The 25,753-nt window shown below is 45.9% G+C and overlaps 1 protein-coding gene across 2 annotated transcripts in view; it reads left to right on the top strand.

Annotated features, from left to right (window-relative positions):
• The window catches only part of LOC139267485 (dynein axonemal heavy chain 8-like), a 2,569,686-nt gene that overhangs the window by 2,461,248 nt on the left and 82,685 nt on the right, over window positions 1–25,753 (top strand). For both annotated transcript variants that reach the window (XM_070885867.1, XM_070885866.1), the window contains 2 exons: window positions 13,784–13,939; window positions 16,442–16,558. In XM_070885867.1, the coding sequence (XP_070741968.1) occupies window positions 13,784–13,939; window positions 16,442–16,558 (273 nt within the window). The remainder of the gene's footprint in view (window positions 1–13,783; window positions 13,940–16,441; window positions 16,559–25,753) is intronic.

Below are 25,753 nucleotides of genomic sequence, written 5' to 3'. Positions count from 1 at the left end.
TTATGGTGCACGCTGACAGTAGATTGAGAAACAAGTCAAATAGACAGATTTCCCAAGCCCCCTCCTGATCCTGGGACTGCTCTGATCTGCCTCCAAGTTGGAGATTGATTGAGGAATTTTTTTTCCAAATTTTATGTTCTTAGGCGATCCAAGATGCTTGTGTAGACTGGACCCCACTGGCGGTGATCAAATGCACCCTTGTGAAGGCATATCAGCCACGACTGCAATGGTGGGGTCTTTTCAGGGGCCAAGAGTGAGGTTGAGGCAGAGTCAGAGTGCAGCCTCCCAGTTTAGCGAGACACTGTCCCAGCTATCATCTGCCGGAAGTTCCACCCCTTAAAAGTCAACGCAGAAATTCCAGGAAATAGCAAAGAACTACAAACATACGAACAATGACAGACAGGTAAAGGCCATCTGGTCCATTGAGCCTGTCTCATACAATTGCAATACTTTGTGTATCACAACTTATACACTCCAGCCAAAACTGTGTGATTCCTGGGAGAAGCAATAAAACATTTCAAAACCAGCCAAATTTGGGGAACAACTCTGGGAAAATCCTCTCCGACCCATCTAGGCATCAAAACTAGTCCAGGAGATCACGCTTGCCCTTTATTGCCTGCAGTACCTACTTTCTGGAAGAGGTGATCCCTGCCCCAGCCAGAAACAAATCTAGGTCTTGCTTAAAGCAATTCAGCGAATCAGCACCCACTGCACGAGACGGCAGCTTGAAGCGACTGGGTGTCTATCCTTTCCCTGGGGCCTCCACCAGTCTCCCGCTGGAGTTATGGGAGACCAGTGGGACCTACAAGGAATTGCAGGGCCAGCAAGTTCTAGCTCTTAAGCTGTGAGTTGCAGTAATCACAGTCACATAAATCTATTAATTCTGCTTAACTTTTTGTCACTGAATTCTGATTATGCAAAAATTAACCGTGAAGAACGGTACTGCTGAGTCGGATTCTCCTCTGTGATGGGCTTAGATAATAATGGAGAATGAGGCAAAATCTGTCAGTCAGTCCTACCACCACCTCACCACATCAACTTGGATTTTCATCTCCACTTGTCCCTGTGGAATTGCTGCTGGCTGCCCCTTCTCTGCCCGCTGCATGTGAATGTCAGTGGGGAGGCAAGACCAGGGTTCATGACCCATTTTTACCAAGGCCTACAAGGTTGAGGCTCCATTGACCTTTGGGGCTTTTCTGACCTTTTAAATTACAGCCACCTCTTCTCTAGTAACCTCAGTTCAGTGATAGCAATCTCGCCTCTGAGTCAGAAGATCAAGGGATCAAGGTTTCATGCACAAGGGATCCAGAGACTTAAGAGCATTATCTAGGCTGAGCAACAACAACACTGTTAAGAACATAAGAACATAAGAACTAGGAGCAGTAGTAGGCCATTTAGCCCCTCGAGCCTGCTCCGCCATTTAATATCATGGCTGATCTTGTTGTGTATGGAGAAAGAGTCAGACTGAACATTGTGAGCTCAAAGTAAAGTGTGACCTTAATCTTTTATTGCAGGTCTCCAGAGTGCCTCTCCAATCTGTGAAGCCTTCTTAAATACCTGTGCTCCCAAGGAATTATGGGATCCCTTGGGACTCCAGGGAAAGAGCCCTCTGGTGGCTGTACAGAGTAAATACAAGTCCGCATATATAACAGATCTGATCATGGACTCAGTTGCACTTCCCTGCCCGCTTCCCATAACCCTTTACTCCCTTATCGCTCAAAAATCTGTCGATCTCCATCTTAAATATATTCAAAAACCCAGCCTCCACAGCTCTCTGGAGCAGAGAATTCCATAGATTTACAACCCTCTGAGAGAAGAAATTCCTCCTCATCTCAGTTTTAAATAGGCGACCCCTTATTCTGAGACTACATCCCCTAGTTTTAGTTTCCCCTATGAGTGGAAATATCCTCTCTTCATCCACCTTGTCGAGCCTCCTCATTATCTTATATGTTTCGATAAAATCACTTCTCATTCTTCTGAACTCCAATGTGTATAGGCCCAACCTACTCAACCTATCTTCATAAGTCAACCCCCTCATCTCCGAATTAAACCGAGTGAACTTTCTCTGAACAGCCTCCGATGCAAGTATATCCTTTCTTAAATACGTAGACCAAAACTGTACGCAGTACTCTCGGTGTGGCCTCACCAATACCCTGTACAGTTGTAGCAGAACTTCTCTGCTTTTATACTCTATCCCTCTTGCAATAAAGGCCAACATTCTATTTGCCTTCCTGGTTACTTGCTGTATCTGCACACTAACTTTTTGTGTTTCACGCACAAGGACCCTCAGGTCTCTCTGTGCTGCAACACTTTGCAATTTTTCTCCATTTGAATTTTAATTTGCTTTTCTATTTTTTCCGCTGAAGTGGATAACCTCATATTTTCCCACATTATGCTCCATCTGCCAAATTTTTGCCCACTCACTTAGCCTGTCTATATCCCTTTGCACTTTTATCTTGTGCAGTAACCTTTTATGTGGCACCTTATCAAATGCCTTCTGGAAATCCAAATACACCACATCCACTGGTTCCCCTTTATCCACCCTGCTCGTTACATCCTCAAAAAACTCCAGCAAATTTTTCAATTGTCAAACACGATTTCCCTTTCATAAAACCATGCTGACTCTGCTTGATTGAATTATGCTTTTCCAAATGTCCCGTTACTGCTTCCTTAGTAATGAACTCCAGCATTTTCCCAACGACAGATGTTAGGCTAACTGGTCCATAGTTTCCTGCTTTTTGACTACCTCCTTTTTTAAATAGGTGCATTACATTTGCAGTTTTCCAATCCGCTGGGACCACCCCAGAATCCAGGGAATTTTGGTAGATTACAACCAAAGCATTCACTTACTCTGTAGCTACTTCTTTTAATACCCTAGGATATAAGCCATCAGGTCCAGGAGACTTGTCCACCTTCAGTCCAATTATTTTACTGAGTACTACTTCATTAGTGATAGTGATTTTATTAAGTTACTCCCTCCCTATAGCCCTTTGATTATCCACTATTGGGATATTTTTAGTATCTTCTATTGTGAAGACTGATACAAAATATTTGTTCAACGTCTCTGCCATTTCCCTGTTCCCCATTATTAATTCCCCAGTCTTATCCTCAACGGGACCAACTCTTTTCCTTTTTATTTACCTGTAGAAACTCTTAATATCTGTTTTTATATTTCATGCTGGTTTACTTTCCTAATCTGTCTTCCCTTTCTTTATCATTTTTTTAGTCGTCCTTGGCTGGCTTTCCCAAACCTCTGGCCTCCCACTAGTCTTGGCCACATTGTATGCCGTTGTTTTCAATTTGATACCATCCCTTATTTCCTTAGTTGGCCACGGATGGTTATCCCTTCTCTTATCGTCTTTCCTTCTCATTGGGATATATTTTTGTTGCGAGTTATGAAATATCTCCTTAAATGTCTGCTCCTGCTCATCAACCGTCCCATACTTTAATCTATTTTCCCAACCCACTTTAGCCAACTATGCCCTCATACCTTTGTAGTCTCCTTTACTACCTCTAAAAGGCGGAAATGGAGCAGGGAGGCCTTACCGAGCGGGGACAGCCGGATGGGCCGACCCTTCCAAAATTGCTCCCGGGCCGGAAGCGGCGGGAATGAGTTTCCGCTCCGACTGTTTTCCCATAACGTCGGGCACACACAGGCCTCTTACCGACCGGCGGCGACCCTCTTTCTGACCTCTGCGGGAAATTGCCCCGTGAGAAATTGCCCCATGTGAAATTGCCCCGTGAGAAATTGTCCCATGGGAGCAGCGCCGCCGCAAGTCTGTGCCACTGACAGCTTTTCCTGTCGGGAAGCTGAGCGTGTCTGGGCTGCGCTTCCGCCCCTAAAGGGCAGGGTGCGCTGCTGAGGTCACCATATTATTATTTATAGTCTGCTCAGTCATTGAGTATATTCAAGATGAAGATCAATAGATATTTAGGCATTAAGGGAATCATAAAACCATGTTAGCTCGGCCAAATCATATTATGATGTTCTAAGCGACCTGTTACCACAACCCTAATAATAAGATTCTAACATTTTCCCTTCTACTGATGTCAGGCTAACTAGCCTGTTTCTGTCTCCCTCCTTTCAGGAATAGCGAGGTTAAATTTGCTACATACGGAGCGTTCTAGAATCTAGAGAATTCAGGAAGATCAAAACCAAAGCATCCACTATCTCTGCAGCCACCTTTTTTAAAACCCTAGGATGTGGGCAATCAGGTCCAGGGGATTGTCAGTTTATCGTCCCATTAATTTCTCCAGTACTTTTTTCTTTACTAATATTAATTACTTTAAGTTCCTCCCTCTCATTAGACTGTTACTTCCGGTATTCTTTTCTTGTGTCTTCTACTTTGAAGAAAGATACAAAATATTTGTTTAACGTCTCTGCCAGTTCGTTCTTCCCCGTTATAATTTCTCTTGCCTCTGCCTCATAGGGACCCATGTTGTTCCTCGCTTTTATCATGGAATGTTGCTTGGCCATTGCAACGAGTAATTTGTGATGACCAATGATTGATTGTTTATAATTTTATTTTTCATTTTAATTTCAGTTTTTTTTATTGAATGCAGGTCAGAAAATTGGGTGAAATGAGCAGGTGTGTTTTTTCATATAAAATATAAACGAGAACAGCACATTTCCACATCAGCCGTAATTGCTCTGTGATCAGTATCAGTAATCCTCCTCTTTATGTGATGGTTAAACTCAATGGTTAAACTAACTTGGATATCCCTCAAAAATGGGCGCAGAGATCACGATGCATAATTATACCGTGCCGTTCGATGTAGTGCACGCATCCTTGTGCTGCCTGCTCATTAACATGATTTCTGCATGGAGCTGGCGCTAATCACGCTATTGATTGTCTGCACACATCAGCAGTGGCTCCAAAATCGATACTTGCTAGCACTACTTAAAGCTAGCCTGCACTGCTTAAAGCTAGCCTGCACCTCTTAAAGGGTAGGTGCATTGTGGTTGGAGCAGGTGCTGGGAGTCCTATGTGAGTTGAATCTGACCGAGGAAAGACAGAAGAATGAATAAACATGGGAGATAGCCTATAACCAGGATTTCCAACCTTGCATTGGAGGTCTTGGTGGAGGAAGTAGAAACGAGGAGAGGTGTGGTTTATCTGCAGATGCCCAGGAGGCCCTTCAAACAAATAGTGAAAAGTCAGTAAGAACAGTTAGCCGCAGTGGTCAATGCCAGCAGTGTAGTCCCGAGGACCTGGATGCAGTGCGGCAAGAAGTTTAATGATCTCATTAAACTTCTTGCCGCATGGTTAAGGTCAATGCATCTTCACACAGGGCATCCGTAAGGCACTCTGGGCCATCAACAGTAGCAGAGTTGCATTCCACCACAATCTGTAACCTCATGGCCTGGCATATCCCTCACTCTACCATTACCATCAGGCCAGGGTACAAGCCCTGGTTCAATAAGGAGTGCAGAAGAGTATGCCAGGAGCAGCACCAGATGTACCTAAAAATGAGGTGCCAATCTGGTCCAACTACAATTCAGGACTACATGCATGCTAAACAACAGAAATACCATGCTATAGATAGAGCTGTGCAATCACACAACCAATGTATCAGATCAAAGCTCTACAGTCCTGCCACATCCCAGTCGTGAATGGTGCTGGACAATTAAACAACTAATGAGAGGAGGAGACTCCATGAACATTCCCATTTTCAATCATGGCAGAGTCCAGCATACGAGTGTAAAAGACAAAGGCTAAAGCATTAGCACCCACCTTCGGCCAGAGGTGCCGAGCGGATGATCCATCTCAGCCTCCTCCAGAGGTCTCCAACATAACAGAAGCCAATATTCAGCCAATTCGATTCACTTCACATAATATCAAGAAACGGCTGAGCGCACTGGATACATACAGCAAAGGCTATGGGCCCCGACAACATCATGGATGTCGTGCTGAAGACTTGCACACCAAAACCAGCCGTGCCTCGAGCCAAGCTGTTCCAGTACATAAAACACTGGCACCTAACGGACACTGGAAAACTGCACAGGTATACCTTGGCCACAAAAAGCAGGACAAAGCCAATCTGGCTTATTACCGCCCCATCAGGCTACTCTCAATAATCAACAACGTATGGGAGGTGTCATTGACAGTGCTATCAAGCGGCACTTACTCATCAATAATCTACTCACCGATGCTTAGTTTGGGTTCCACCAGGACCACTCAGCTCCAGACCTCATTACAGCCTTAGTCCAAACACAGAAAAAAGAGATGAATTCCAGAGGTGAGATGAGAGTGACTGCCCTTGATATCAAGACAGCATTTGACCGAGTGTGGCCTCAAGGAGCCCCAGTAAAACTGAAGTCAATAGGAACCAGGAGGAAATTTTCCGCTGACTGAAATCATACATAGTGCAACGGAAGATGGTTGTGATGGTTGGAGGTCAATCATCTCAGCCCCAGAACATCACTGCAGGAGTTCCTCAGGGCAGTGTCCTTGGCCCAACCATCTTCAGCTGTTTCATCAATGACCTTCCCTCCATCATAAGATCAGAAGTGTGTATATTTGCTGATGAATACACAGTGGTCAGTTCCATTCGCAACTCGCAAGATAATAAAACAGTCCATACTCACATGCAGCAAGACCTGGACAACATTCAGGCTTGGACTGATAAGTGCCAATTAAAATTCGTGCCACACAAGTGCCAGGCAGTGAGTATCTCCAACAAGAGAGAGCCTAACAAGTTCCCCCTGACATACAACGGGATTACCATCACCAAATCCCCCACCATCAGCATAATGGGGGTCATCATTGACCAGAAACGTAACTGGACCAGCCACGTTAATACTGTGGCTACAAGAGCATGTCAGAGGCTGGGTATTCTGAGGCAAGTGTCTCGCCTCCTGACTCCCCAAAGCCATTCCACCATCTACAAGGCACAAATCATTGAGTGTGATGGAATACACTCCACTTGCCTGGATGACTGCAGCTCCAACAACACTCAAGAAGCTCGGCACCATCCAAAACAAAGCAGCTTGCTTGATCGGCACCCAATCCATCACCTTAAACATTCACTCCCTCCACCACCGGCGCACCGTAGCTGCACTGTGTACCATCTACAAGATGCACTGAAGCAACTCGCCAAGGTTCCTTCGACAGCACCTCCCAAATCCTCGACCTCTAGTTGATGATCCCTTTAAATAGCACTGGAGGGGTTCTTCCTTCCTGCTGCTCAATGTGTGTTCAGCTGTGTGAGCTTAAGATAGGGCTTGAAGTGTTGAGTGGCAAAGGGGCAGCACTGGCATCAAATCAGCGTTGCATGCCGATTGGCATCATGATCTGCCTGCTCTGCATACTTCCGGTAGATATTAACTGCGTGCACACTATCGTTTGTACCAAGAGGGCATCTAGTGTACAGCACACAGAAGTGCGCGTGCACCAGGGTAACTGTTATGTCTCAAATAAAGCAATGTGACTGAGTACTGTAGACTTGAGTAAGTGTGACCTTAGTCTCTTTATTCTGACTCCAGAGTGCTCGCACAGCATGAGAGGCCTGCTTATATACAGTGCTCCCAAGGGATGCTGGGATCCCTTGGGACTCCAACAGATGCACTCTCTGGTGGCGGTACAATGTTGGTTACAAGGTGTTGCATACATAATATCACCCCCCGCCAAAATCAATAGTACACTTATTTATAGGATGAGATGATCTGGGGCTTTCCGCTCCCGAGTCGATCATCTCGGTACAAACACAGGTGCAGGTGAGTTGGTTGGGCCTTCGCTGGGCTGCTGCGCAGCTGGCCTTGCTGCGCTGCTGGGGTTGATGAGTTCAGATTCGTGGTCAATCGTGATGTCAGTTGCCACTTGTGTGTGTATCGGAGGATCGAATTTGGTGGTGTCCTCTTCAGGTTGCTCGTGGCTGTCTGTGAATCGCAGTTTGATTTGATCCAAATGATTTCTGTAAGTTAGTCCATTTGCAAGTTTGACCTCAAACACCCTACTCCCTTCTTTGGCTACGACAGTGCCAGCTAGCCATTTGGGACCATGTCCATAGTTGAATACAAATACAGGGTTATTGACTTCAATATCGCGTGACAAATTTGCACGATCATGGTACATGCTTTGTTGATGCCGCCTGCCCTCGACATGATCATGGAGATCAAGATGGACTAGAGAGAGCCTTCTTTTGAGTGCCCTTTTTATGAGCAGTTCGGTAAGGGTAACCCCGGTGAGCGAGTGGGGTCTTGTGCAGTAGCTGAGCAGGACTCGGGACAGGTGGGTCTGCAGGGAGCCTTCCGACACGCGTTTCAAGCTTTGCTTGATGGTTTGGACTGCCCGTTCTGCCTGGCCGTTAGATGCGGGCTTGAGCGGAGCAGATGTGAAGTGTTTGATCCCATTGCGAGTCATGAATTCCTTGAAGCATGGCCCATTGTTGCTGACAAGGATATCAGGCAGGCCGTAGGCTTTCGATGGTGGCAGTGGACATGCTTACAGACATTATTACACACTAAATTCATTTTGAATAAGCATCCGCAACCAAAAACATTTTGCCTAGAAACGAGCCAGCGAAGTCAACGTGGCTCCTAGACGGTTTGGAGGGCCATGAGCACAAACTTAGCGGTGCCTCCCTGGGCGCTTTGCTCAGTTGAGAGCACATGTTGCATTGGCGCACGCAAGACTCCAAATCTGAGTCGATGCCGGGCCACCACACATGAGATCTGGCTATAGCTTTCATCATTACTCTGCCTGGGTGGGTACTGTGTAGGTCGCATATGAACGTTCCCCTGCCTTTCTTCGGCAAAACCACACGATTACCCCACAAAAGACAGTCTGCCTGTATGGACATTTCATCTTTACGCCCCTGGAATGGCTTGATCTCTTCATGCATCTCCGCTGGGATGCTGGACCAGCTCCCATGGAGGACACAGTTTTTTACAAGGGATAGTAAAGAATCCTGGCTGGTCCAGGTCCTGGTCTGGTGGTCCGTTACGGGTGATTTTCGTTTTCATACGAATCCATCACCAGGAGCAAGTCTGCAGACTGTGCCATTTCCACCCCGGTGGTGGGCAATGGTAGCCTACTGAGGGCATCAGCGCAGTTTTCTGTGCCTGGCCTGTGGAGAATTACATAGTTATATTTAGACAGCATGAGCGCCCATCTTTGGATGCGAGCAGAGACATTGGTATTAATACCTTTACTCTCTGAGAATAGTGATATGAGCGGCTTATGGTCAGTTTCTAATTCGAACTTAAGCCCAAAAAGATACTGGTGCATTTTTTTTCACCCCTTAAACGCATGCCAGAGCTTCTTTTTCAATCATTGTGTAGGTGTTTTTGGCCTTGGACAAACTCCTGGTTGCAATGTTCCCGATTCGTTTGCTTGTTGTAATACACACCCGACCCTGTACGAAGACGCATCGCAAGCTAGCACTACATGCTTACATGGGTCATACAGAACAGATTTCTGGCTTTCTCAAAAGCATCTCTTGCAATTTCCCCCATACCCAGTCATCTCCCTTGTGTAGCAACACATGTAAGGGTTCTAGCAAGGTGCTTAATCCGGGTAGGAAATTACCAAAATAATTGAGGAGTCCCAGAAACGACCGCAGCTCCATCACATTCTGTGGTCTCGGCGCGTTCTTGATGGCCTCCGTCTTGGCGTCGGTGGGTCTGATGCCATCTACCGCGATTCTTCTCCTAAGAACTCGACTTCTGGCGCCAGGAAAACACACTTCGAACGTTTCAACCTGAGTCCCACACGATCTAGCCGACTTAGAACCTCTTCCAGGTTCTGTAGGTGTCCGATGGTGTCCCGACCTGTGATCAATATGTCGTCCTGGAAAACCACGGTGCGCGGAACCGACTTTAGCAGGCTCTCCATGTTCCTTTGAAAAATAGCCGCGGCCGATCGAATCCCAAATGGGTATCTATTGTAGATGAACAGACCTTTGTGCGTGTTGATGCAGGTGAGGCCTTTCGAAGATTCCGCCAGCTCCTGCGTCATGTCGGCCGAGGTCAGGTCCAACTTGGTGAACGTCTTCCCTCCTGCCAGCGTCGAAAATAGATCCTCTGCCTTGGGTAGCGGGTATAGGTCCTGCAGCGAAAAACATTTAATCATTACTTTATAGTCCCCAAATATTCTGACCGTGCCATCGCCCTTGAGAACTGGAACAATCGGACTGGCCCACTCGTTGAACTCAAACGGCGCAATGATGCCCTCTCGTTGCAGCCTGTCCAGCTCGATCTCCACTTTCTCTTGCATCATGTATGGCACCGCACGTGCCTTGTGGTGGATGGGTCGTGTACCGGGAACCAAGTGGATCTGCACCTTCATCCCATAGAACTTTCCGATGCCTGGCTCAAACAACGACAGGAACTTGCTCAAAACCTGGGCACATGAGGCGTCGTCGATGGACGAAAGCGCTTGGATGTCGTCCCAGTTCCAGCGGATTTTTCCCAGCCAGTTTCTGCCGAACAGTGTGGGGCCATCTCCTGGTACAATCCATAGTGATAGTTCGTGCACTGCTCCATCATAGGAGACTTTTACTGCTGCACTGCCAATTACAGGGATCAGCTGTTTAGCGTAAGTTCTCAGCTTGGTATGAATAGGGCTCAGCTTGGGCCTTTGTACCTTGTTGCACCACAGCCTCTCGAAGGCCTCTTTGCTCATGATAGAATGACTCGCACCCGTGTCCAATTCCTTGGATACTAGAATTCCGTTCAGTTCAACTTTTCACATGATCGCTGGACATTTTGTGGTGAAGGTGTGTACCCCGTACACTTCTGCCTCTTCGGTTCGAGTCTCTAGTTCATTTTAATCCGCCATGGATCAGTCTTCCTCTGCAACTTGGTGATTTGCAGGGTTTGCAGCTCGTCTGCACATTTGCTGGGGGTGTCCCATTGTTCCACAGCCTTTGCACGCACAGTGTTTGAAGTGGCATTGATGGGCTCGATGATCACCTCCGCAGCGCCAACAAGGTGTTACTTGTCTCACATTCACACTTGATGGTGGACTCTGAGTCATCTGATGTCATGCAGCTGCAGGCTTTGTGTACAGTACTTGCTGATGCATCTTTATGCTGCAAAATTTATTTGGTGTTATTGTGGTGGATATAAATGCCTGGGCTGTCGTTATGGCTTTGCTCAGGTTCAGTGTTTCAACAGTCAATAGTTTGAGAAGGCATAACCTCAAGGCCAATGCCAAGCACTAAAAAGTCTCTTAGCATTTGCTCCAGGAATCCACCGAATTCGCAATCTCCTGCAAGGATCCTTTGTTCGGCGACATAGCTCGCCACTTCCTGGCCTTCAGACCGTTGACATGTATAAAATCGATACCTTGCCACCAGAACGCTCTCCTTCGAATTTAGGTGCTCCCAGACTAGTGTACACAGTTCTTCATATGATTTGGTTGTTGGTTTCACCGGAGAAAGAAGATTCTTCATGAGGCCATAGGTCGTTGCCCCGCAGACGGTGAAGAGGATCGCCCTTCATTTGGCAGTGTTCTCATTCCCTTCCAGCACATTGGCCACGAAGTATTGGTTGAGTCGCTCCACAAAGGCTTCCCAATCGTCACCTTCTCCACGATACCAACAGTTCTCTGCATTTTCGCGTGATGGTTTGTTATCTATTACTCGTCGCCAGTTGTTATGTCTCAAATAAAGCAATGTGACTGAGTACTATAGACTTGAGTAAGTGTGACCTTAGTCTTTTCATTCTGACTCCAGAGTGCTGGCACAGCATGGAAGGCCTGCCTAAATGAAGTGCTCCCAAGGGATGCTGGGATCCCTTGGGACTCCAGCAGATGCGCCCTCTGGTGGTGGTAAAATGCTGGTTACAAGGTGTTGCACAGAAACATAGAAACATAGAAACATAGAAAATAGGTGCAGGAGTAGGCCATTCGGCCCTTCTAGCCTGCACCGTCATTCAATGAGTTCATGGCTGAACATGCAACTTCAGTACCCCATTCCTGCTTTCTCGCCATACCCCTTGATCCCTCTAGTAGTAAGGACTTCATCTAACTCCTTTTTGAATATATTTAGTGAATTGGCCTCAACAACTTTCTGTGGTAGAGAATTCCACAGGTTCACCACTCTCTGGGTGAAGAAGTTTCTCCTCATCTCGGTCCTGAATGGCTTACCCCTTATCCTTAGACTGTGACCCCTGGTTCTGGACTTCCCCAACATTGGGAACATTCTTCCTGCATCTAACCTGTCTCAACCCATCAGAATTTTAAACGTTTCTGTGAGGTCCCCTCTTATTCTTCTGAACTCCAGTGAATACAAGCCCAGTTGATCCAATCTTTCTTGATAGGTCAGTCCCGCCATCCCGGGAATCAGTCTGGTGAATCTTTGCTGCACTCCCTCAATAGGAAGAATGTCCTTCCTCAGGTTAGGAGACCAAAACTGTACACAATACTCCACGTGTGGCCTCACCAAGGCCCTGTACAACTGTAGCAACACCTCCCTGCCCCTATACTCAAATCCCCTCGCTATGAAGGCCAACATGCCATTTGCTTTCTTAACCGCCTGCTGTACCTGCATGCCAACCTTCAATGACTGATGTACCATGACACCCAGGTCTCGTTGCACCTCCCCTTTTCCTAATCTGTCACCATTCAGATAATAGTCTGTCTCTCTGTTTTTACCACCAAAGTGGATAACCTCACATTTATCCACATTAAACTTCATCTGCCAAGCATTTGCCCACTCACCTAACCTATCCAAGTCACTCTGCAGCCTCATAGCATCCTCCTCGCAGCTCACACTGCCACCCAACTTAGTGTCATCCGCAAATTTGGAGATACTACATTTAATCCCCTCGTCTAAATCACAAATGTACAGTGTAAACAGCTGGGGCCCCAGCACAGAACCTTGCGGTACCCCACTAGTCACTGCCTGCCATTCTGAAAAGTCCCCATTTACTCCTACTCTTTGCTTCCTGTCTGACAATCAGTTCTCAATCCATGTCAGCACACTACCCCCAATCCCATGTGCTTTAACTTTGCACATTAATCTCTTGTGTGGAACCTTGTCAAAAGCCTTCTGAAAGTCCAAATATACCACATCAACTGGTTCTCCCTTGTCCACTCTACTGGAAACATCCTCAGAAAATTCCAGAAGATTTGTCAAGCATGATTTCCCTTTCACAAATCCATGCTGACTTGGACCCATCATGTCACCTCTTTCCAAATGCGCTGCTATGACATCCTTAATAATTGATTGCATACATAACAGTAACCATTTTGGAACCCTAAGGGTGCTCATAGTACTCAAAAAATGTATAAAATTAGACAATTACTAAAACTGTTTCATATTTAGCTTGTGTTTGACATATACAAACTTTTAGAAATGATATCATTTCCACTCCTCTCATGAAGGCATTCTATGTTTCCTCGATTATCACCAATTCCCAAACAGCCATGCTTTGTGTGAATCAAAACAGTGAATGTAGAGCATTAGAGCCAAGCTCAATCCTGTCACCCAATGCCGTAACACTCTTTCCAGCAGGGATCACTGGGTAGCTATTGAAAACCAGAATTCTGCTTTAATTTCCCCTTTCTAAGCCAGGATGTTGCAAGCAATTGTAGCAGGGATATAGCCTATGAGATCCTGATCTATATTGCTTACTTCTGCACTGGACAGTGTACTTACTGAATGAGCTATTGGCGAGCTACATGGATAGTGTCTTGGAAAAAAAAGTCATTAAATTCCAGTTTAGTAAATCTGCATCCAACTTTGTGATTGTCTAATTTACACAAATCGTTTGTTATATCCACAGTTCATTGTTTACTTGTAGACTAGTTTGCAATCTCCATTGACTATTTTACAGGCATCCCTAAAGTACACCAACGAGCCCCCTCAGGGAGTGCGTGCAGGACTGAAAAGAACATTTACTGGGATCACTCAAGACCAAATCGAATACTCAAACCTACCCATGTGGAAACCACTACTATATGCAATCGCTTTCCTGCACACCACTGTCCAGGTAATAGAGCCCAGACATGACTATGCTATACTCTGATCATGTATTCCAGAATTATACTCATTCAGTGAGCGTGATTGACCACATCCCTGAAGGCATGAGAGTTCATATTGTGAAACTGAAGGGATAAGGTTAACTCTAGCCACATGACAGAAACCGGGCGGGTGGCCAGTTCCTACTGGCATCCCACTGTCTTTAATTTTAACATGCTCTTCTGAGCAGGCAGCAATGACATCGCCTGAAGCCGCCGGGGTCCTTCTTTAAATGTACAGATCGGGGCCCAATGACGTCGTTGGGCTCCGACTGCAACTTTAACTGTGGCCTGCGTGAGGAAGCCGGTGTGACTTACCCACTCGAAATAGGCAGGAAGCGGCAGCTGGTGGCCAGAATTAAGGGAGGCCGGAAGCCACCAGCCAGCACCAAAGGAGCAGCAGCTATCAAAGGTAAGGCGCAGGGACAGGGTTTCAGGAGATGGTGGAGCTCCGGGCACCAGGGCAGGGTAGACCCAAACCTTCCTTGTGGGGCTCAGAGCAGCACACTTGCTCCTCCTGGCACCACAAGGAAAGTAAATACAAGTTTTAAATGTACCTGTTTGGGCCTCTTCTGACTCAGAATTTTATCTGCCCCCGATTTCCTCAGCCTGATTTCCACCAGGCAGGTGAGTAAAAATTAAGCCCAGAAAAATATCCTGAATACATTCTAGAAATTCATTGCCTTTCCTATTTGAGCTGTTCTGCTTCTCCCAGCCTATTTGAAAATTAAAATCTCCCAGTATAACCACATTGGGTTAATTTTAAGCCCCTAGGACAGCCAGGGAGGGGTTAACAATTCTGAAATTAGGAACGCTCCCTCAACCTGCCTCCAATGCGCTGGTTTTAATGGAAGCGGTTGGGGGCGGGGGGGGGCAACTAATCTGCTGGCGGGATCCGTCACTAACATATTTTACTGAGTACGTGCATCCAATTTAACCAGAGTACTACTTTTAACGCCCACAGTGGGAAGGGTTAGATCATAAGAAGTAGGCTCCATCAGATAAACACCTTTACAGCACTGCTTGTGGCCCAGGTGGAGCAGGTGTGTTTCTTCCTAGCCCACTCAGCTTCCCACCGCACGATCAGATCTCCGATCTACTCACGGCTGTCCCGATGTCTCCTCTGACACTTTAATTTCTTCTCCAACCCCCCCATTTCTTTTCTGATGTTTCATTGTCTTCCTCCCTCCCTCCCTGGCACCACAGGCCTTCCCAGTAGACAGCCAGTCAGCCTCACAATATGGTTGGCTGTGGCCGGGAAACAGAGTGAAAATATTTAAGAGAGGTTCTGCGTTAAATTCCCCAAAATCTCTCCACCTCTACCTCTCGCGCCGTCTCAGTCTCGCCCCGCTCGCGATATTGGGGTTACCGCCCCTGAGAGAAAGTGGAGCGCAAAATAACGCATTCTACTTCCTCGGTGGAGCGGAAGCACAGGGAGAGGGGCACACGCTACGCGCTGCCGCATAGAAGAGGCCCTCCACGCCATTAAAGGGGAGAGCCAAGCTGCCGACTCAGCGAGTCCCTACCTTGTCTACTGGGGAGCAGGGTGCCGCGCAGTCAGCCCGGCACTCAAGTGGAGTGCCAGGCTATCAGATCGCAGCACAGACCCCGCATTAAAGGAGGCAACGGGCCTCGACCCGTAAGTCGGACGATTAATTTTTTTCACCTCCCCTTTAAGTGGTGCTCCGCGAACAGCCTGCAGCCGGTTTGCGCCCTCTGAAGTTCTCGCTGTCATCGCCTGGCACAGATTCATGGGGCTCTCCTGAATATTTGCTCCGGAGCAAAAACAGGTCACTGCAAACGCCCACGGGATTAGTAGATCGTTAGCAGGCCATGCCCAGGTGAAAAATCGTTTGTGCCCCGTTAGCTAACTGGAGGCTCAAACAACCCCAATTTATATCTCCTTTAGCTTTGACCAGGCTTTTGGTCATCTGTCCTAATATCTGCTTAGCTGGCTTGGTGTAAAGCAATTTGGGACGTTTTACTACATTAAAGGAGCTATATGATTGCAAGTTGTTACTGATGTCAATAGATGGAATTTAAAACCTGGATTAAATGCAGCAATGCCTTCATGGAGGCTGAGAATATGTAACAACAAGAAGTCCACCTCTTTCCTCCTTTAAGATGCTGCTTAAAACCTACCTCTTTGACCAAGATTTAGTCACCTGTCTTAAGACCTCCTTCTTTAGTTTGGTTTCAATTTTTGTCCTGTGAAGCACCTTAAGGTGCGACATAAATGCAAGTGCCCAATGCTGTGATCTCCTGCAAGAAGGAAACACTCACTGTTGTAAGTCACTATTGTAAAGGTTTGAAATCATTATCTGCAGAAATTATACCATTACATCTAAACACTGGAAATATAACCTAGCTTTTCATCTGTACTTGTTCAATCTGATTGATTTTGAATTTTACAATAATGAATGAAGTGAAAGTGATTAAATAAGATTTTGTTTTTACTTCTTATTGAATGTTAGGAACGACGGAAGTTTGGTCCACTGGGATGGTGTATTCCATATGAGTTTAACTCTTCAGATTTCACAGCCAGTATCCAATTCATACAGAACCACCTGGACGATTGTGACAAAAAGAAGGTGTGTTTCAATCTGTTTGTATGTGATAATGTTGATTAAGAATTTGGAGAAACCACAGTTTTCTCATAATAAATACATCTATGTGTGTTGCACTAGAAGAGAGGACAGCAAGTGACATATTGGGCCATACTTAGACATAGAAACATAGAAACAAAGAAAATAGGTGCAGGAGAAGGCCATTCAGCCCTTCAAGCCTGCACCACCATTCAATGAGTTCATGGCTGAACATGCAACTTCAGTACCCCATTCCCACTTTCTCGCCATACCCCTTGATCCCCCTAGTAGTAAGGACTTCATCTAACTCCTTTTTGAATATATTTAGTGAATTGGCCTCAACAACTTTCTGTGGTAGAGAATTCCACAGGTTCACCACTCTCTGGGCGAAGAAGTTTCTCCTCATCTCGGTCCTAAATGGCTTACCCCTTATCCTTAGACTGTGTCCCCTGGTTCTGGACTTCCCCAACATTGGGAACATTCTTCCTGCATCTAACCTGTCTAAACCGTCAGAATTTTAAACGTTTCTATGAGATCCCCTCTCATTCTTCTGAACTCCAGTGAATACAAGCCCAGTTGATCCAGTCTTTCTTGATATGTCAGTCCCGCCATCCCGGGAATTAGGTATACCAGGGATTCTAACTTAGACTTGTCGCAGCATCTTTCAGCTCAAAATATTATTTGCCCACAAAATTGCTTAAAGAGCGAGCTGATAACGGCGCAGGGGATGGATGCAGGGCATCTGGGACCTGAGAATACAGGCCAAGCAACAGTATCATAGAATCATAGAATCATAGAAATTTACAGCACGGAAGCAGGCGATTTTGTCCCATCGTCTCCACGCTAGCCAACCAAGAGCTATCCAGTCTAATCCCACTTTCCAGCTCTTGGTCCTTAGCTCTTTAGGTTACTGGGAAGGGTTTCTGCCTCTACCACCCTTTCAGGCAGTGAGTTCCAGACCCCCACTAACCTCTGGGTGAAGAAGTTTCCCCTCATATCTCCTCTAAACCTCCCCCCAATTACTTTAAATCTATGCCTATGTCTCCTGGCTGTTGATCCCCCTGCCAAGGGAACAGGTCTTTCCTATCCATTCTATCCAGGCCCGTCATATCGTTATCATCATAGGCAGTCTCTCGGAATCGAGGAAGACTTGATTCCACTCCTAAAGTGAGTCCCTTGGTGGCTGAACAGTCCAATATGAGAGCCACAGACCCTGTCACAGGTGGGACAGACATTCATCGGGGAAGGGGTAGGTGGGACTGATTTGCCGCATTCTCCTTCCGCTGCCTGCGCCTGACCTCTTCACACTCGTAGCGTTGAGATTCGAAGAGCTCAACGCCCTCCCGGATGCACTTTCTCCACCTAGGGCGGTCTTCGGCCAAGGAATCCAGGTGTCAGTGGTGATGTTGCACTTTACCAGGGGAGGCTTTGAGGGTGTCCTTGTAATGTTTCCACTGCTCACCTTTGGCTCATTTACCATGAAGGAGCTCCACGTAGACCAATTGCTTAGGGAGTCTCATGTCTGGCATGTGAACTATGTGGCCTGCCCAGCGAAGTTGATTGAGTGTGGTCGGTGCTTCAATGCTGGGGATGTTAGCCTGGGCGAGGATACTGATGTTGGTGCGCCTGTCCTCCCAGGGGATTTGCAGGATCTTGTGGAGACAACATTGGTGATATATCTCCAGTGACTTGAGGTGTCTTCTGTACATCGTCCATGCTTCTGATCCATACAGGAGGGCGGGTATTACTACAGCCTTGTAGACCATGAGCTTGGTGGTAGATTTGAGGGCCTGGTCTTCGAACACTTTTTTCCTCAGGCGGCCAAAGGCTGCACTGGCGCACTGGAGGCGGTGTTCAATCTCCGCATCAATGTCTGCCTTTGTTGATAATAGGTTGTCGAGGGCCGCGCCATGAATCTTGATGACTGGGGAGCAGTGCTGTGCGAGGACAGGCTGGTGGAGGACCTTTGTCTTACGGATGTTAAGCATAAGGCCCATGCTTTCATATGCCTCGATGAATACATCGACTATATCCTACAGTTCAGCCTCAATCAGGTCTTCCCTCAGCCTCCTCTGTTCCAAATAAAACAGACACAGCATCTCCATAGCTAAAATTCTCCAGTCCAGGCAACATTCTTGTAAATCTCCTCTGAACCCTTTCCAGTGCAATCACATCTTTCCTGTAATGTGCTGGCTTGAACTGCACGCAATACTCCAGCTGCGGCCTAACCAGTGTTTTATTTAGTTCAAGCATAACGTCCTTGCTCTTGTATTCCATGACTCGACTAGTAAAGGCAAATATTCCATATGCCTTCTTAACCACCTTCTCTACCTGGTCTGCTATCTTTTGGGATCTGTGGACCTGCACTCCAAGGTCCCTTTGTTCCTCTACACTTGTCAGTGTCTTACCATTTAATGTGTATTTTCTTGTCTGCTTTCCTTAACAAAAGTTTTGCTAAAATCCTTATACACTACATCATACACACTGCCCTCATCGACCCTCCTCAAAAAATTCAATTAAGTTCGTCAGGTACGACCTTCCTTTAACAAATCCATGCTGACTGTCCTTGATTAATCCATGTCTTTCCAAATGAAGATTTATCCTGTCCCTCAGGACGTTTTCCAATAATTTTCCCACCACTGAGGTTAGGCTGACTGGCCTGTAATTACTCGGTATATCCCTTTCCCCCTTTTTAAACAAAGGTACAACATTTGCAATCCCCCAGTCACCTGGCACCGCACCTGTAGCCAGAGAGGACTGGAAAATGATGGTCAGAGCCTCTGCTATTTCCTATTTTGCTTCTCTTAATAGCCTGGGATACATTTCATCGGAGCTTGGGGATTTATCCACTTTCAAAGCTGCTAAGCCCCTTAATACTTCCTCTCTCACTATGTTTATCACATCTAATATTTCACACCTCCTCCTCCCTCATTGAAAAGTCTGCATCGCCCCTCTCCTTTGTGAAAACAGATGCAAAGTATTCACAAAGAATCATACCCACATCTTCCACCTCCACACACAGATTTTCTTTATGGTCTCCAATAGGCCCCACTCTTACTCTAGTTATAGAAACATAGAAACATAGAAAATAGGTGCAGGAGTAGGCCATTCGGCCCTTCAAGCCTGCACCACCATTCAATAAGATCATGGTTGATAATTCACCTCAGTACCCCTTTCCTGCTTTCTCTCCATACCCCTTGATCCCTTTAGCCGTAAGGTCCATATCTAACTCCCTCTTGACTATATCTAATGAATTGGCATCAACAACTTTCTGTGGTAGAGAATTCCACAGGTTCACAATTCTCTGAGTGAAGAAGTTTCTCCCATCTCGGTCCTAAATGGCTTACCCCTTATCCTTAGACTGTGACCCTGGTTCTGAACTTCCGCAACATCGGGAATATTCTTCCTACATCTAACCTGTCCAATCCCAACAGAATTTTATATGTTTCTATGAGATCCCCTCTCATTCTTCGAAACTCCAGTGAATACAGGCCCAGTCGATCCAGTCTCTCCTCATATGTCAGTCCTGCCATTCCGGGAATCAGTCTGGTGAACCTTCGCTGCACTCCCTCAATAGCAAGAACGTCCTTCCTCAGATTAGGAAACCAAAACTGAACACAATATTCCAGGTGAGGCCTCACCAAGGCCCTGTACAACTGCAGTAAGACTTCCCTGCTCCTATACTCAATTCTCCTAACTATGAAGGCCAACATGCCAGTTGCCTTCTTCACCGCCTGCTGCACCTGCATGCCAATCTTCAATGACTAATGTATCATGACACCCAGGTCTCGTTGCACATCACCTTTTCTAGGCTCAACCGTGGCTAACAAGGGAAATTAAGGATAGTGTTAAATCCAAGGAAGAAGCATATACATTAGCCAGAAAAAGCAGCAAACCTGAGGACTGGGAGAAATTTAAAATTCAGCAGAGCAGGACAAAGTGTTTAATTAGGAGGGGGAAAATAGAGTATGAGAGGAAGCTTGCCTGGAACATAAAAACTGACTGCAAAAGCTTCTATAGATATGTGAAGAGAAAAAGATTAGTGAAGATAAACGCAAGTCCCTTGCAGTCAGATTCAGATGAACTTATAATGGGGAACAAAGAAATGGCAGACTAGTTGAACAAATACTTTGGTTCTGTCTTTACGAAAGAAGACACAAATAACCTTCCGGAAGTACTAGGGGACCGAAGGTCTAGTGAGGAGGAGGAACTGAAGGATATCCTTATTAGGCGGGAAATTGTGTTGGGAAATTGATGGGATTCGCCCCACAAGTGCGCGCATGCGCCACAGATGCAGATCTCTAAGGGCATCAGTAATGCCCAGAAAACGGGTGTTTTGTGCCGGACATTTTTAAATCTCCCTGAAAAATTCTAAACCTGAAGGAATGTGATCCCATACATGTAATAGTAAATGTTCAATGCCAGTGTGGTTGATTGGCAGTAATTAACAGTTATCACATTGTTAAAAGGGTACTTACACCACTAATTACGAGCCCTAAATATCTGCGGCAGGTTTAGTTCTTATCTACTGAGCAAATCCAGCAACTTCTTGACATTCAATGCATGTCAATGGTGAAGCAGGCAGTGAAATGCCAAGTTCCCGAATGTAACAGCAGAGCAGGGCAACTTGGACAGCAACATTTGAATATTTGCATTTAACCTCACATCTGCTTCTTGACTGAAGTTCCTGTACTATATATGGATAAATTACAGAGAGCACCATTAGCCTCATTGTTACTTGGACAGAAATTCAGACTTTATGTCCCAGCACATCTTTGTCAGATATTCCAGGCATTCTGGATATCGATTCAGGCCAATCATGGATAGATAGTGATAGAAACATGATAATATATGACAAGAAAAGTGATATAAAGCTTCTTCCTCCATAAACCATATACAAGCAATCCTATTGTGCACTCTACCTTACCCATTTCATCTCCTGACCGAATGTTCTGCGTCAGCATTTCCTACTTCCCATAATTTGGTAATACTCCACAATATTCATATATCGTCACATCTCCTCTATTTCTCTTCTTGCCCAGAATTACAGGAATCATTGTCCAATTTGATCATCTTAGTTAATACGTGTCCATATAATCTAATCAGATTCCCAACTAGCTATTTATCAAATTCAGTTTAAAATAGTTATAATCATTTCAGCCTCACATATTAGGAGACATAGAAACATAGACATAGAAACATAGAAAATAGGTGCAGGAGTAGGCCATTCGGCCCTTCTAGCCTGCACCGCCATTCAATGAGTTCATGGCTGAACATGCAACTTCAGTACCCCATTCCTGCTTTCTCACCATACCCCTTGATTCCCCTAGTAGCAAGGACTTCATCTAACTCCTTTTTGAATATATTTAGTGAATTGGCCTCAACAACTTTCTGTGGTAGAGAATTCCACAGGTTCACCACTCTCTGGGTGAAGAAATTCCTCCTCATCTCAGTCCTAAATGGCTTCCCCCTTATCCTTAGACTGTGTCCCCTGGTTCTGGACTTCCCCAACATTGGGAACATTCTTCCTGCATCTAACCTGTCTAACCCCGTCAGAATTTTAAACGTTTCTATGATTCTCATTCTTCTGAACTCCAGTGAATACAAGCCCAGTTGATCCAGTCTTTCTTGATAGGTCAGTCCCGCCATCCCGGGAATCAGTCTGGTGAACCTTCGCTGCACTCCCTCAATAGCAAGAATGTCCTTCCTCAGGTTAGGAGACCAAAACTGTACACAATACTCCAGGTGTGGCCTCATCAAGGCCCTGTACAATTGTAGCAACACCTCCCTGCCCCTGTACTCAAATCCCCTCGCTATGAAGGCCAACATGCCATTTGCTTTCTTAACCGCCTGCTGTACCTGCATGCCAACCTTCAATGACTGATGTACCATGACACCCAGGTCTCTTTGCACCTCCCCTTTTCCTAATCTGTCACCATTCAGATAATAGTCTGTCTCTCTGTTTTTACCACCAAAGTGGATAACCTCACATTTATCCACATTATACTTCATCTGCCATGCATTTGCCCACTCACCTAACCTATCCAAGTCGCTCTGCAGCCTCATAGCATCCTCCTCGCAGCTCACACTGCCACCCAACTTAGTGTCATCCGCAAATTTGGAGATACTACATTTAATCCCTTCGTCTAAATCATTAATGTACAGTGTAAACAGCTGGGGCCCCAGCACAGAACCTTGCGGTACCCCACTAGTCACTGCCTGCCATTCTGAAAAGTCCCCATTTACTCCTACTCTTTGCTTCCTGTCTGACAACCAGTTCTCAATCCACGTCAGCACACTACCCCCAATCCCATGTGCTTTAACTTTGCACATTAATCTCTTGTGTGGGACCTTGTCGAAAGCCTTCTGAAAGTCCAAATATACCACATCAACTGGTTCTCCCTTGTCCACTCTACTGGAAACATCCTCAAAAAATTCCAGAAGATTTGTCAAGCATGATTTCCCTTTCACAAATCCATGCTGACTTGGACCTATCATATTACCTCTTTCCAAATGCACTGCTATGACATCCTTAATAATTGATTCCATCATTTTACCCACTACCGATGTCAGGCTGACCGGTCTATAATTCCCTGTTTTCTCTCTCCCTCCTTTTTTAAAAAGTGGGGTTACATTGGCTACCCTCCACTCCATAGGAACTGATCCAGAGTCAATGGAATGTTGGAAAATGACTGTCAATGCATCCACTATTTCCAAGGCCACCTCCTTAAGTACTCTGGGATGCAGTCCATCAGGCCCTGGGGATTTATCGGCCTTCAATCCCATCAATTTCCCCAACACAATTTCCCGACTAATAAGGATTTCCCTCAGTTCCTCCTCCTTACGAGACCCTCCGACCCCTTTTATATCCGGAAGGTTGTTTGTGTCCTCCTCAGTGAATACCGAACCAAAGTACTTGTTCAATTGGTCCGCAATTTCTTTGTTCCCCGTTATGACTTCCCCTGATTCTGACTGCAGGGGACCTACGTTTGTCTTTACTAACCTTTTTCTCTTTACATATCTATAGAAACTTTTGCAATCCGTCTTAATGTTCCCTGCAAGCTTCTTCTCGTACTCCATTTTCCCTGCCCTAATCAAACCCTTTGTCCTCCTCTGCTGAGTTCTAAATTTCTCCCAGTCCCCGGGTTCGCTGCTATTTCTGGCCAATTTGTATGCCACTTCCTTGGCTTTAATGCTATCCCTGATTTCCCTTGATAGCCACGGTTGAGCCACCTTCCCTTTTTTATTTTTACGCCAGACCCACTCTGCTCAGTGGGAACAGGAAGAGTGTAAAGTTAAAATAGCCGTGCAAAGACTTACCATTCTGTTCCCACTCAATTCCCACCCACCACTATCTTAATTATGCCCTTATTTTAGGCAGCCAAAGCACTTACATGACTCAGGCAGAGTCTCACTAATGTATGCTAATTGAGGTCCTTTGACAAGGCCTTGGCAGGTGCCCCACTCAGTAAAACCTGGTGGGGTAATAGCTTTCCTGATTACGGCCGGGAGAAACAACAATTCTCCTCGTGGACCCAGAAAGAAAGTCTGGGCTGCTACTGCCCCAGGCTCCCCGTTTTGCATCTGGGAACAGCTCCAATCTCCCTGCACCTCTAACTACTCCCTTGGTGCCAGCATGCTATCTCTGGTCCCTACAATTTTGGCCTGCCCAAAGCCAGCCAGCTACCTCGTTCCGCCCATTGCTGACAGGCAGCTGACCAGTGGGATGTAAATGAGGCCTGGTTGTTAAAATTGGCCAAAGCCAATGGTAACAGAATGGATAGTAAGCTGGCTACAAAACAGAAAACAGAGAGTTGGGCTTCAGGGTAGCTACTCAGACTGGCAAAAGGTAGGAAATGGTGTTCCACAGGGATCGGTGCTGGGACCACTGTTGTTCACAATGTTCATTAGTGTCTTGGACTCATGAATTCAAAGTACAATTTCAATATTTACGGAAGACAACAAATTTGGAGTGTAGTTAATACAAAAAAAGAATGCAAAAAATGGAGAAAGACAGTAATAAACTTGCAGAATGGGCATGTAATTGGGAAATAAATACTAATTCACATTGTGAGGTGATCCATTTTGGCAGGAAGAATAAGGAGGCCACATACTACTTGGATAATAAGAGTCTGAATAGAATCATAAAATCATAGCCCACAATTTTGCCCACCTTGGCAGATCTGGTGTTGCCGGGGTAGGTGGCGAATGCTGACCTTGCTGCTGGCTCCAGCCCACTCTGTAGAAACGATTTTCCGTTAAGTGGGCTTGTTAACCCCGCTCAGCGCATTTCCCAGGCCAATTGAAGTAGCGGGTTTGATGACATCTTTGATGACGCATCATCATCCGGTTTCCTTAAAAGGGACCATGTCCGCATTGATTTTGACCATTTGTGCTGTCAGTGTTCTACAGCATTGAGGTGCTGCACAAAGGTACATGGCCGCACCCAGGCTCTCCCATGAATCACTCCATATGCTTACGGAAGTAGTCACACATGTAGGGAGGTTCACTTCTCTTTCAATGGGCGGAAGAGACCTCCGCAGGAGATCAACGAAGCCTGGTTGCACATTGCACAGGAGGACACAAGCAGGGTTGTTTTCAAGAGCATCTGGCTACAGTGGTGCAAACCTTTCAATGAACTCAGAATATCACCAAACATTACTGCAAAGCCATACTCAAACTCACCTGCTGTGCCACTCATCACATTCCCATCACTCTTCCTTCCCTTCTCCACTCCTGCACATTCTTACTCACACCAACTTACCTTGCACCTCCACCCATCCCTCTCTATCAGCCTTATCTCATCCCCATTTGACTAGCCACCCCTCATACTCACCCTCATCCTAGTCTAGTTATGAGGAGAGTTTACACAAATTGGGCTTTAACTTCCTGAAATATAGAAGCGATGGTGTGATTTGATTGAGCCTTGTCCGGATTTTAAATGAATTTATAGGGTAGATGCAGAGAATAGACTGGCAAAGGATACTTAAAAGGCTGACAGTGGATAAGCAATAAGCACTTTTAAAGATCACATGGATGAACTTCAGCAATTGTACATCCCTGTCTGGAGTAAAAATAAAGTGGGGAAGGTGGCTCAACTGTGTTAACAAGGGAAATTAAGGATAGTGTTAAAACCAAGGAAGAGGCATATAAATTGGCTAGAAAAAGCAACAAACCTGAGGACTGGGAGAAATTTAGAAT

The sequence above is a fragment of the Pristiophorus japonicus genome, chromosome 7, assembly GCF_044704955.1.
Source record: "Pristiophorus japonicus isolate sPriJap1 chromosome 7, sPriJap1.hap1, whole genome shotgun sequence".
NCBI classification, from domain to species: domain Eukaryota; kingdom Metazoa; phylum Chordata; class Chondrichthyes; family Pristiophoridae; genus Pristiophorus; species Pristiophorus japonicus.
This window is presented reverse-complemented; position numbering and strand designations above follow the sequence as displayed.